Source organism: Anneissia japonica, unplaced genomic scaffold, assembly GCF_011630105.1.
Source record: "Anneissia japonica isolate Jap-2015-1 unplaced genomic scaffold, ASM1163010v1 scaffold287709_len1912824_cov184, whole genome shotgun sequence".
Classification (NCBI taxonomy): domain Eukaryota; kingdom Metazoa; phylum Echinodermata; class Crinoidea; order Comatulida; family Comatulidae; genus Anneissia; species Anneissia japonica.
In genome coordinates this window covers 857,950-870,633 of record NW_022751466.1, presented here as the reverse complement: position 1 = coordinate 870,633, position 12,684 = coordinate 857,950, and the positions used below count along the sequence as shown (strand labels likewise).

General features: G+C 35.2%; 1 protein-coding gene across 1 annotated transcript in view; it reads right to left on the bottom strand.

Moving 5' to 3' along the window:
- Nucleotides 1-5,651: 5,651 nt before the first annotated feature.
- LOC117121629 (avidin-like) overlaps nt 5,652-12,684 on the bottom strand; it is a 9,672-nt gene continuing 2,639 nt past the window's right edge. Inside the window, exons 2-5 of the mRNA XM_033266869.1 lie at nt 8,932-9,107; nt 7,901-8,018; nt 7,252-7,459; nt 5,652-6,255 (exon numbers count right to left, since the gene is read on the bottom strand). Of these exons, the coding sequence (XP_033122760.1) occupies nt 6,198-6,255; nt 7,252-7,459; nt 7,901-8,018; nt 8,932-9,090 (543 nt within the window). The 5' untranslated portion in view covers nt 9,091-9,107 and the 3' untranslated portion in view covers nt 5,652-6,197. The remainder of the gene's footprint in view (nt 6,256-7,251; nt 7,460-7,900; nt 8,019-8,931; nt 9,108-12,684) is intronic.

Below are 12,684 nucleotides of genomic sequence, written 5' to 3'. Positions count from 1 at the left end.
TATGGGACACAAATTTGAACACTTTTTTCCGGGGTAAACAATTATTAAATATCATCTCATTATTATTATCATAATCAAAAATGTTTTTATCACAAAACCATGATCATTATTTTAACGAAATCGATTGCCTTTTTACTAAGCCATAATTACGTCATTACCCAAAACTAGAGGTCATCGACAAAATTGTCACAAAATCAGTCGTTATCAAACAAATCCTCATCATCACAAATGCAAATTATATTATCTTCTCCTCTAATATGTCTTTAAGCACTATTTAGCCTAATCTAAATTAAACCAATAGAAAGGCAATTGAATTGTCGCCGTCTTTTTATCACCACAACATCTATATGATGGCATCATCATTCTTATCGCCGTCATCATCACCATCATCATCATCCCCACCACCACCACCATCATCATCATAATCATCATCATCATCAACAACAACAACATCATCATCATTATCATCATAATAATTATTTTATTAATTAGAGTTTTGCTTAATAAGTTCAGGATTCTGTGATACAAATTCGTGTTTATCCGTTATTCATTTAAACCTACCAGGGCCACATTCTGATGTTACTGCTGTATGGTATGTTCCGCTCAAGTAGCCTTCTTTCGTCACATTAAAGATACATAAACTAATGACCCGGGCTGGTTTATCCACATCCCTTGGAGACTACACTGGGGCGAATCAAAGGAAGATCCAACTGGTGCAATCGCATCCCCTCCCCCCTTTTTTTTGTTGTTTTTTTGACTAATATGCCTATATTGTAATTGTATTGTAAATCTTGATATCATATAGCAACCTAAAAGTATGTTTATATAGTTTCTTTAATACAAGTCAAAATGTCTCATTGAATAATTAGTAAAAATATAGGTAGGCGATTTTGGCGGTAGGAAATATTCAATAGATTTTTACCCAGTGTACATTTACAGCATTACCAAACAATATTTCGAGTGAAAACTTGTGTTGATGAATGAAAATACTGAAGCTCCATCCAGACTATACCATTTTATTTGACAAAACCATCTGGACTGGGCTTACCTAAGGAATGAGTGAATGTTCTTTACCTGACTTTCATGAATCAGTTCTCCTTTATTCAGCCACTTTTCCTCCATTTCATATTTGTATCGTAGACTTCTCGTTAGGACACCTTGCACTGGTCAGTGTTGCCCCAATTATGAGTACTATTGTTATAAGTAGTACCGTACTCCTCGGTTCATATTTTCCATTGGTTTTACTAAAATATCGAGATGTGTTCTAGTTCTTCAACATGAGGACAGTGGTGGGAGAAAGGATTTGCCCAATGGTGGGAGAAAGGATTTGCCCAGGGGGGGGGGGGGGGCGATGTCCCTGACGGAAAAAAAGTGGGCGTGCTTTCGAGCGTCGCTCAAATCGAAAGGGTTCCAGGGGGAGAAGCCCCCGAAAAATGTGACAATTTAGGCCTAACATGTATATAGAATATACATATATAGGCCTATGTTTTTTCTCCTCGAGGAATTGTGGCAGCCCTGGTCCTCCCACTGGCGCCACCCTCAATGACGATGACGATAATGATGATGATTTTGTTGAAGGGGAGAGTTAGCAGACAAAAACTAAAGTTTTGCATTTTGCCTGTTTGTGGTCCGACATAAGTAGCCTAAGTAAAATCTTTCATACGGTCTTTATTATCTTTATAAAAAAAAAATTAAAATTGAAAATTATTGGAAATTGTAACGACGTTGCTTCGCCATTTAACGACGAATAGGCCTAAATATACCGTTCTCATTTCTTGCAAAGACCTTTAAATTGGCTTGGCATATTCTTTATTTATTATAAGTCTAAAAAATTCAATTTGTAAATGTTTAAAAAAAATAAATATTATTGTGTTAATCGTGTCCTTATCATTTAATTGCGTTTTGAAGGAAAACGTCAACAAAATGTGTGTAAATTATAGAAATATTATATCCGAACTCGCCGAGTTCGAAAAAACACTAATGACGTTACTCGATAAAGAAATAATCTATGTAAGTTCAGGTGTGGTAATTATACGTTATCTGTTCAAAAAAGATGCCTCTGTCATGATATTGATACCAAATGTATGTTGTGTAACCTCAATAAGGGTGACGAATTTCATTATTCACTTGTATATGTCCCCTGTTAAATTTAGAAGCAATTCAAAAAAAGGTACTTACTTAAAACCAGACCCAATATCTTGAAAATGTACCAGTAAACTCCAGTAGCAACAAAGCGAAGTTAAATCCCACCGATTTTGCTTCTAAAATCATGAATTTATCTTAGTTAAGCTTTTACAATATTTGAATCCAGAGTTACTCCTTTATTACGATTTGCATTCTTTGTACCATTTTATTCTTTGTGTTATTAAGAAGTATGAATTAGAATGTTCTTTCATACTTTGAAAGGGGTCCGTTGAGTTTTAAGAGAAAGACCAAAAAGACTTCAAAAAGAAAGATAACCGGAAGTCTTTTTGGTCTTTCGTCAAAAGTAAGCGCAAGTCTTCTCAACTTATCGATTGGTTCGTGATTAATGGTATTAACATTAAGGACCCTACTCGGATTGCAAATGAGTTTAATAAGTTATTTGTTAGTTTCTTTAGTAACTCCACTGAATCTGGCAGCCTCACTTCCCCCACCTTGGACATACCAGCTCTTACCATCTTCAGTGTCTCGTGTTGCCAGGTGGAATCCGCTATTAAAAACGCCGCAACAAATAAAGCTTGTGGTCCCGATGGATTGAGTGCTCGCATGCTAAAGTCAGCTTGTCCGGTAATTATTCCTGTAATTACGAACTTTTTTAACCAATCGCTTTTATGTGGTCAAATTCCTAATATGTGGAAACGTGCTAACGTTGCTCCCATTTACAAGAAGGGAGACAAAACTAACCCTGTCAACTATCGGCCAGTTTCTCTTACGTCGATTGTGTGTAAGATTTTGGAGAAACTCGTTTTCCAACAGATCCTTCATCACTGCTTAAGCAATGGTCTTTTGGCAGCCCATCAACACGGTTTTCTACCGGGTCGTTCCTGTACCACTGCCTTGGTGTCAGCGACGACAGACTGGTTACGTGCGCTCGATTCGAAAACTCCAGCCGTTGATCTCACCGCTCTGGACTTTAGTCGTGCGTTCGATACGATAGCGCACAGTACGGTATACTTATTCGCAAACTTATGTTAACTTATAATATTAGTGATTCTGCATTAAATTGGATAACTTCGTTTGCTTCGGACCGTTTCCAGCAAGTTGTATATAGGGGGAAATACTCGGACTGGTTGCCTGTAAAATCTGGGGTACCGCAAGGATCGGTACTAGGTCCGTTACTTTTTGTCATGTATGCCAATGATCTGCATCTTCATGTTTCATCAAGCATTATTCAATATGCTGATGATGTTTTCATTTTTCGGAAGGTAATTACTAGGGATTCGGATCCAGGTATTCGGAATGATTTAATCTGCATTGAGACATGGGCGAAAAAAAATTCTCTTCAATTAAATCCTAATAAATGCAAGTCTATGCGTTTAACCTGGAGACGATATCCTAAACCCAGTTATAGCATCTCTAATATACCCTTGGATTGTGTTGACTCACTAACAATTTTAGGCTGTTCTATTCAAAATAATTTGTCATGGGACTCATGGGACACGTTCAAAATACAGTGTCAAATTGTAACCGTATCATAGGCCTTATACGTCTTATAGCATCTAATGCCCAAGTTGATGTAGCTCTTCACCTATATAAGACACTTGTGATTCCCTGTCTATATTATTGTTCCCCGGTTTGGTGGGTGTACCGAAAAAAACCCAACATATAAAGCAGTTGGAATCAGTACAGCGGAGAGCTACTTGCATGATTTTAATGAAAGGATATTTAGACCAGTCTTATCATGATAGAAGAACTGAGTTAGGCTGTCAACTGTCTGTTGAGAATAGGCGAAACTTTTTAAACATGACATTCATTGCAAAGTTACTCATTTCTCCACGATCTGATTTTATGAGGGGTTATGTCGATTTATTTGAAATTAATAATAGGCATCAAGATATACTTACCTTCCATCATGCTAAAGCTCGTACTGATACTCTTAAATACTGTGGGGTAGTTAGATTTCCGAAAACCTTTTCTGAACTTAATGTTACTATAAGAAATAATCTTATTGAGGAGCCATTTTTCATGTTTAAACAGAATTTAAAGGATCATTTTACTGATTTTTAAATTTGCTATATTCTGCTTGACGAAATGTACTTGATTGATTTTATCAATTTCTTGTGACGGTTGCATTTTAAAATTCTGTAGATGACTTAATACTGTTTATGGAAGTTATAATTGTATTTAAACCTTTTTTTTAATTTTTATTTTTTATTTTTTTGTATGTTTTTAAAATTTTAATATGTTGTTTTATTTATTTTTTACTTTCGTTCATTTTAATGTTTAAACTTTTGTATTGTTTTGTTGGGAGTGGTTTGGTTAAGCACATCTTTTGATGACAGTTTTTCTAACTTTTGCTTTTCCTCGGAACCCCTGTCCAACTTTTCTGTTTTTGTCGAAAGATTGAAAATAAAATAAATAAATAAATAATAAGGTCTAATGTCTCAACAAATATATGGTGCGATATAGTTGGAGTGACTTCCAACCTGGTTCTGACCGAATGATGAATCATGATAAGTTATCAACTTATAAATTATCTTCTGTATTAGACATCATGTATGCAACTTAATCAAAATTTAATCAGTCTGAAAAGATAGCTATTCAAGGAGAGAATCACTGAGAGAGATATCAGCAGCAGATTGATATTGTTATTTTTCCCACAGCTATTTAGAACACATCAGCACCCCATCCTTTTATTTAGTAAAGATTCTTGAGTATATTTAAATAGATAAGACAAAAACGTTTTCAACATCTTAATGTTTACAAGATGACCAATTGGGTGAATGCATGTTAATCATTTGCAAATTGACAACTGCTTGTTGCATGCTATCGGTATGTTTGAAAAGATTTACTCAAAGAGAAAGCACCAGATTGATAACTGTATTTTTCCCACTGTTATTTCGATGTGACACACTGTTACGACATCATTATTGTAACTTTTTAAGTTTATTTTATGAATGAATAGATCGGAGTTTTACATTAAAAAAAAATCCACGTAAAACCTATTGTCGATGGAGAATGATGTCAGCACCCTCTGATTAGTCCCATATTAGCACCTATATTTTATTACTGCTTTTCTTAAACTCGTTTTATTGACAACGACTGATCTGATTCATATAAAGTCATTACAATGTTTTAATCGAAACAAAAAAGCAATTTCCAAGAGGAAGATTTTTTTTTTTTCATAAATAGTGGGCGACCCTACAAAATATATGAGGGACCCTATTTTGGGTCGCAAATTATAGTTTGAATACCAGGGATTTTGTAGGGGGGGGGGAGGGGGTCGGTCCAGAGTGTTCATATCATTAGTTTTCATCCAGCGTCCGGAAGGCAGGTTCCAACTTGTGTCGGTAAACTGTGATAGGCCTATGTGACGTTTACGTTGTGATTTCAAAACCAAACCACTCACACAAAACTTATTATAGTAATCACCAATAACAACAACTAATAGGCCTATAATATGCTGCTTTCTATTCTATTTTTTAATGAATTATGCAGGTATTTGATTAAACATTTTGAGTAGGTCTTAGGTCTGTATGTATCTTAATTAATTAATTAATGTTATAAAATGACAGAAGTCTAAAATTAGACCTACATGATACACATAACGCCATGCCTATTAGGTGAAGTGTTGCTTTAAACAGAAAGATAAAAGCATATTTGTGTAGTTAAATATTTTTTTCGTAATTCAAGCATGAAGTAGGCTAAGCCACTTCGGTAATGTGATGTGTAACTAACTAACGCTTACTTTGAGATTAAAAAAAACCCCCAACCCCAACACCACAATGCCTACAGCAACTAAAATAATGTATTTTTTAATGAATTTGACTGAATAGAACACATTTTTTGAGTAGGCCTTATATAGGCCTATGTATGAGTCTATGACGTCAGACGCTGCCTACATAATGGCACTTGACTATTAAGCGATGTGTTCTCAGTAGACATAGTATATTAATAATATTAATCTTAATTAAAAAACCGCTTATTGTTGTATTAAAACCGTCACCAAAACAGTAGCTTGCAAGCTGATTTGACCAAACTTCCTAAATGGTAGTTTATGATGGTGTTTGAGTGGTGCCTGGTTTGTATCGGGTAAACACATCTTTGCCAACCCTATAATGACAAAAAAAAATGTGTTGTTAACATACGATATCACCATATAAACGTTTTGTGGAATTTGAATTTAGTGTGTGCCTCATGGACCACTGTCGAAGGACGATTCGCTTCATTGGATGGATCGGCTACGTCTTGGGCATTTCTGAACGTATGGCACTGTGTACAGTAAAAAGCAACATAAAATAATTTATTGTAAAACATTACAACATGTCTAGTGGATCACCATACAGTGAACATGAAGTTATTTCATAGCCCTTGGGAAAAATCATTCTAGGACAAATCGGTCTTAATTTCCTTATTTAACCGAACTGATAGAATGACTAAGGTAACTGAAAATGTGATTTTAGAAGACAGCCATAACATACTCTAATATTCTCTACAAATAATATTTCAGTACTTTATGAGATTATAATTCGCAGACTGAAAACCACCACCGTGATTACACAAACTTAATTCAAGTCACCAGCTGCCTTGATAAATATTATTTCAAAAAGTGAATTAATGAGATGATTTAAAAGGAGTTTATAATGCACATGTCTTTCAGTTTCTCAAATTCACTAACACGTTCAAGACATTCGTCCGTGTGTATAATGGCATGTCCACATTAAAGAACGAATATGCAAGGATTGTATTATCTTCGGGTGTACAGCCTATCTCCACAAGAACTACACTGGAAAGAAAGCCGAGCATACACTGCGACGGTCACCTACGAATCAATCTCCGCTCCTTTTAAGCACAATGACGACGCAACGCCGTCTGTTGATTGCCGATTGCAGACTGAGCAGATTGTCGGTAAAACCGCGATCCGTTTGCGCGCCTTGCCGCATTCCCTCTGTCGCGCGTCGGCCGACGATTTTTGGCGCAGTGTGTGCCCAGCTTAATTCTACGGACATTCGTTTGTTATCTTTGGTGAGTTTCACACCGAAGAAAACCAGTGAATTCCGAATGATAGAGAAGTAGTTATTATAGCCTAAAGTGCGTTTGAAAGCTCACAAGTTTGCCTCCCAATCATCGCCACAGGTAGACTTTTCACTTGTAAGAATCCAGGTGGTTATCAACACTTCTTGTTCTCCAGTGCAGTCAGTATAGCATTGGCCAGTCCAGCTTGTAGTTGATTTGAAATAATGCCAATTCACAGTGAAGCCAAAGGTACGATATGATTCCCCTGGCGAAGTTAGCCCCATAAGTGGAAAAGTAACCCCTTGTAAAAAAAAACAAAAAAAAAACAACCGTGTTGGGAATTAGTTTTATAATGTTCATCATCAACATTTCAATTTTGCCGCCGTTTCCGCAACCAACACAGCCATCATTCATCACCGTCCCAATCAATGCAGTGTCCATAACCATATCAACATTATTGCAGCAGCCGTTGTTGTCGTCACCATAATCGCAGCCGCCAATGCACCACCTCATCTATATCATAATTTATTATCGTCATCATCAACATCATTATCATCATCACCACCATCATCATCATCATGTCACTATCATTATCATCCTCATCATCATAATCATTATTTTAATAATTATGATTTTGCGTAATAAATTAGGGATTCTGTGATGTCATTTTTAATTCTTTTTTATCCGCAAAATGTTTCTTTTGACTAATATACAGTAAGTTGAAGTATTCAATTATACTTACCAGGACCACCTCCTGATGTAACTGCTGTATGGTATTCTCCAATCAATTGACCCTTTTCCGTCACAGTAATGTTAACTGTTGAATTGAGCTCGTTTATCCAACTCCCTTGGAGATTACACTGCGTCGAATTCAAGGAAGATCAATTGATAAAATCGCATCCTTCTAAATTATAGGCATATTGTGATTGTATTTTAAATGTAGATATTATAATTATATCAACATAAAAGTATGTTTAATCAATATGGCTCAATGAATAACTAGTAAAAATTATGTAGGAGTCAATAGTGGCTTATAACAGCTTGGTGGTTTATATGATTGCTTTCCAATCTCAAGGTCCAGGGTTCAATTCCTGTCACGGAATTACATGATTCTTTCTCACGACCAGAACAACTCCACTCCCTAACACTCCTAATGAGACTTGGTCTACAGATACAGACACAGATAGACTAAATTTATTTCATCCTTTTCGTAGGAAATTACATGTGGAAATGATGTTTCTCGTTGTCAAAGGCTAATACAAATGTCTTTGATTGTTAAATACAGGTTAAATTTTTATTTTAATAATTCTATAAATAATTATATAAGTTTATGTAAAACAGCTTGTGTGTATGTTTGGCTTGTGAGGGAATTGTCACTTTGAAGAGTGATTAAGTTCACTCTTTGGTATATCATTGGCCCAGTGCATAACGCCGAGTAAAATAAATAAATAAAATTAATACTATCAATATTAAATATTGATTTTAAGCCTATTAAATAGGCTTAAAAATCAATAGGTTTTTACCCTAAGTGTATATTTACGGCAAATTCATGCATTATTTCGAGCGAAAACTTTTTCTAATGAATGAAATATCTAAAGCTCTGTCTAGACTGTCAAATTTCGTTTGACAAAAACATGTGACATGCCTAAGTATGGTCATGGTGACATCACACCATGACCATATATAGGCACCACGACTATCTGGGCATGCAATAGTTCTTTTTGTCAACTAAAAGTCTATAGAGGGCTTAATGAATGAGTAAATAATTTTAACCTGACTGTAATGAATCAGTTGCTCTCCTTTATCCAGCCGCTTTTCCTCCATTTTGTGTTTGTTTCGTAGAAGTTTTGTTAGGACACCCTGGTATGCACTGGCAAGTGTTGCTCCAATGATGAGTGTGATTATAATTGTTATAAGGAACACTCGGTTCATATTGTCCAGTGGTTTTACTGAAATCAAATCGAGACATGCTTGTGCTCTATCATGACGATAATGATAATAATGATAATGATGTTGTTGAAGAGGAGAGTTAGCCGACAAAAATTACAATCCATTTTCGGTTTATGTTCGGAATTAAGCAGTCCTAAGTCAAACGTTGACTTTCATGCGGTCTTTGTTTGATTATCAACAACAAAATTGAATAATAATAATAATTTATTAGGAACTACACTTTTCAATCAGTGGCACACTTCTCAATCAAAGGTGCGTCCAAAACAATATGTACAGTAAAGTTGTACCACTCACGGTAAAATTGTGTCAAAACACCACGTGTTAGCATCATGACCATCGTAAACCAATTAGTTGTATAGCGCCACCAATTTACTGTGCGTATCAAATACTCAAATCTACTGAACTGCATCTAATATTATTTATAATTATTTATTTTGGAAATTACATCTTTACATCGATGGAAAACATAGGAGTGGTGTATCTATATGAAGGCTATAATCTATAAAAGGCAAATTGGGGTTTGTGTGTCCGGGATGTTCTCCTTTGTTACAGAGCCGATTTCAACCAAATTTTCACTGAATTTTCACATTTGAAAAATTCTTGATCAGCCCCTGCTGTATGTTGAAATGTTTAAGAAACAAATACATTAAAAATACTTTTATGCCCACCCAAATAATAAAACGATGATTATTGAATAAACACAGGCTTGATCTGTAATGTACAAATATTTCTGTTAATTGTTTTAATGCTTCCATTATGATGATGATTTCTCTCAATTCTTTAATGACATTGATTCAGCTAACGAGAATGATGATGATGACGACGACAGCTACGAACACAGACGTTCAGTTTTTATTTCAGTTCCACCATAACACCAACGATGACAACTAGAGCACCAATGTAGTAGTAAAACTTTATTTATTCACGAAGCACAAATCAACAAATATAATGCTGTGTTTCATTGTGGTCGTGAGATACCGTAACTTACTTAATTAACATAGATTACACAGTACGGTACATAATCAGAAAGCAAAAGTTAAACACACAAATTAAATAATGTAGATAGAAAGTCAATAATTTAGTAAAATAAAAGTAATCTATACATAACAAATGGCAAAAATAAATTATCGAAATGAAGAAAATTCACTCCACAAAAGTAACTGTAAATTACGAAAAGAATTGTAAAATGTATATAAAACAAAACAAGTAAACATTAAATTAGTGATTTGTACAATACTATTATACTTTGCTTTCAATTATTAATACATATGTGGTTCTTGAAAATACTGTACTTAAATTGATAGAAGACTGTACATCAGTGCCAAATCTATTCCATTCGATAGCACCACGATATGAAATACTTTTTTCACGATATGAAATACTTTTTTGTAATCAGTCTTTTGCGTTTAGTTTGCTTTGATTACCGCCGTCCGAAGGACGGGTACACAGCTAGTAATAGAATAATACAAAGAGGCAAACATTATTTAGTATTGTCTTCTGTGTTGTTTTTATTGTTCTTCCAAGAGCATAGGAATACGAAGATACATTTTTTTTTTATTATTAGGCCGAACATTTTCATGAGCATAATTTTGTTCTACAGTATGCCTACAGGCCCATATTTCTTAAATACAGATCAACAGGACTGATGACAGTATAGCAGAGGTTATGTGTGATACGTCTAGGCCCACATTAGCTTCTGATACTCCTGCATTCTCTTTTTTGGGTCATTTTCCCCCTTTAGGTGGGTTCCTTAGACCCTTGATACTTCAAATTGGGATAGAAGCAGGAAACTTGGTATACAAACTCACATTGGCAATTCAACAATTTTAAGATTTGAGAGCATTTCAGATTTGATATTTGACCTCATAAAAATGCCGATTCCTCATAACTCGAGAAATCTACGTCCTTCAAACATAAAATTAGTTTAAAATGATGGAGAAGTACTACTTCCTATTCAACTTTAATAGGAATATGTACCCAAAACTGAATACTTTAAGAGATATTTGCGTACTATGCCGGCCCTATCAGAAATACATGTTCGCAGCTGTACGCCGGGAAAATAACGAGATATCCCATAGTGTTTTGATGAAATAATTGTGTGACATTTATGTGACTATTATATTGGTTGAAATATACATGTAATACCAAATATTTTTCCAACTTATTTGAACATTTAGTTGGTCCACCTGCTAGAATAGAAGTATGATATCAAGGAATTTCAGTCTGAGCTGAAAAAACCCAAAAAAACTTGACCTTCGGACAAATGCACTGACCCCTATAGGAATATGCATGAATTTTAATTACTAAAAAAAAATAAGTAGAGTTCTCTGTGCTACTGCATTGCTAATTACTGAAGAATTTGGTCACTTTGCTTCTAACTATGTACTGTAGATTTAAGTAAGTAAATATACGTCCTACAAACATGAAAATAGTGGAAAATGTGAGTTGACATACATAAGTTTCATGCTTCTACTCAAATTTGAAGTATCATGCCATTTTTTGGGACTAAGAAACCCCACTACTTTGGCTGCATTAAATCATATCCTGCTTTTGCCTGATTGATTTTAAGAGGAGGAAAACCTTGAATTCTGAGGAAATTAAAAGCCACTAATAATACACCTCAGAAGTCAACAAAGTGACATTTCCAGTCATTTAGAAATCAAAATTTCTGGGACCCCCTTTTTTGTGGGGGGGGGAAATTCTGGGACCCCCATTTTTACCCACCCCCCTTCATAATTTCCTGTAGCCAGAGAGAGGAGGAAGTATGATAGCTAAAAAGAAGAATGGCCCGAGAAAAAGGGAATTAATTTCAAGAGTACTACTACGCGTACTGTACATGGTATTTTGACACAGTTTTACCGCGATTAGTACAACTGTGTCAAAATACCACGCGTAGTACACGTAGTACGCGTACTACACGTAGTACGTGTACTACACGTACTACGCGTACTACACGTAGTACGCGTAGTACATGTAGTACGCGTACTACGTGTAGTAAGCGTAGTACACGTACTACGCGTGGTATTTTGACACGGTTGTACTAATCGCCGTAAAAATATGTACAGTACGCGTAGTGGTTCAAGATACTGATCAAAAATTTTGGACGATTCCATTTCGCGAATTAGGGTTCGTTTTCCGACTTTTTTGTTCTACTTGTTTGCGTCGGTTTATCTCGTGATTTTGATGTACTGTAATTTATCGACAAGTCTCTTTTTTATGTTTTGTCATAAGTTTCATTTCATTATTATGAATTAATTTTAATACTATATCCTGTCATTTGTTATTGAGCTATTCTGTAAAATTTAAAACCGAAATGTCGAATACCAAGACTCGAAACCCACTGAAATTTCCTATACACTTTTATACTGTATTATAATCAGGCCAAACTCATGTTTTTGCCATGAATATTTTAATGCCAGTATATTGCTTTTTCTAGAACTATTCATAGGAACATTCCCACACTCTGCTGCTATGGAAATACAGACTGAATCAAAGTGTACGTGTCATTGATCTTGCTGCCGGCCGAGTTATGCATAGCTCAAACCCTTTGTACGCCGCCCAGTGTTATAACCAGGC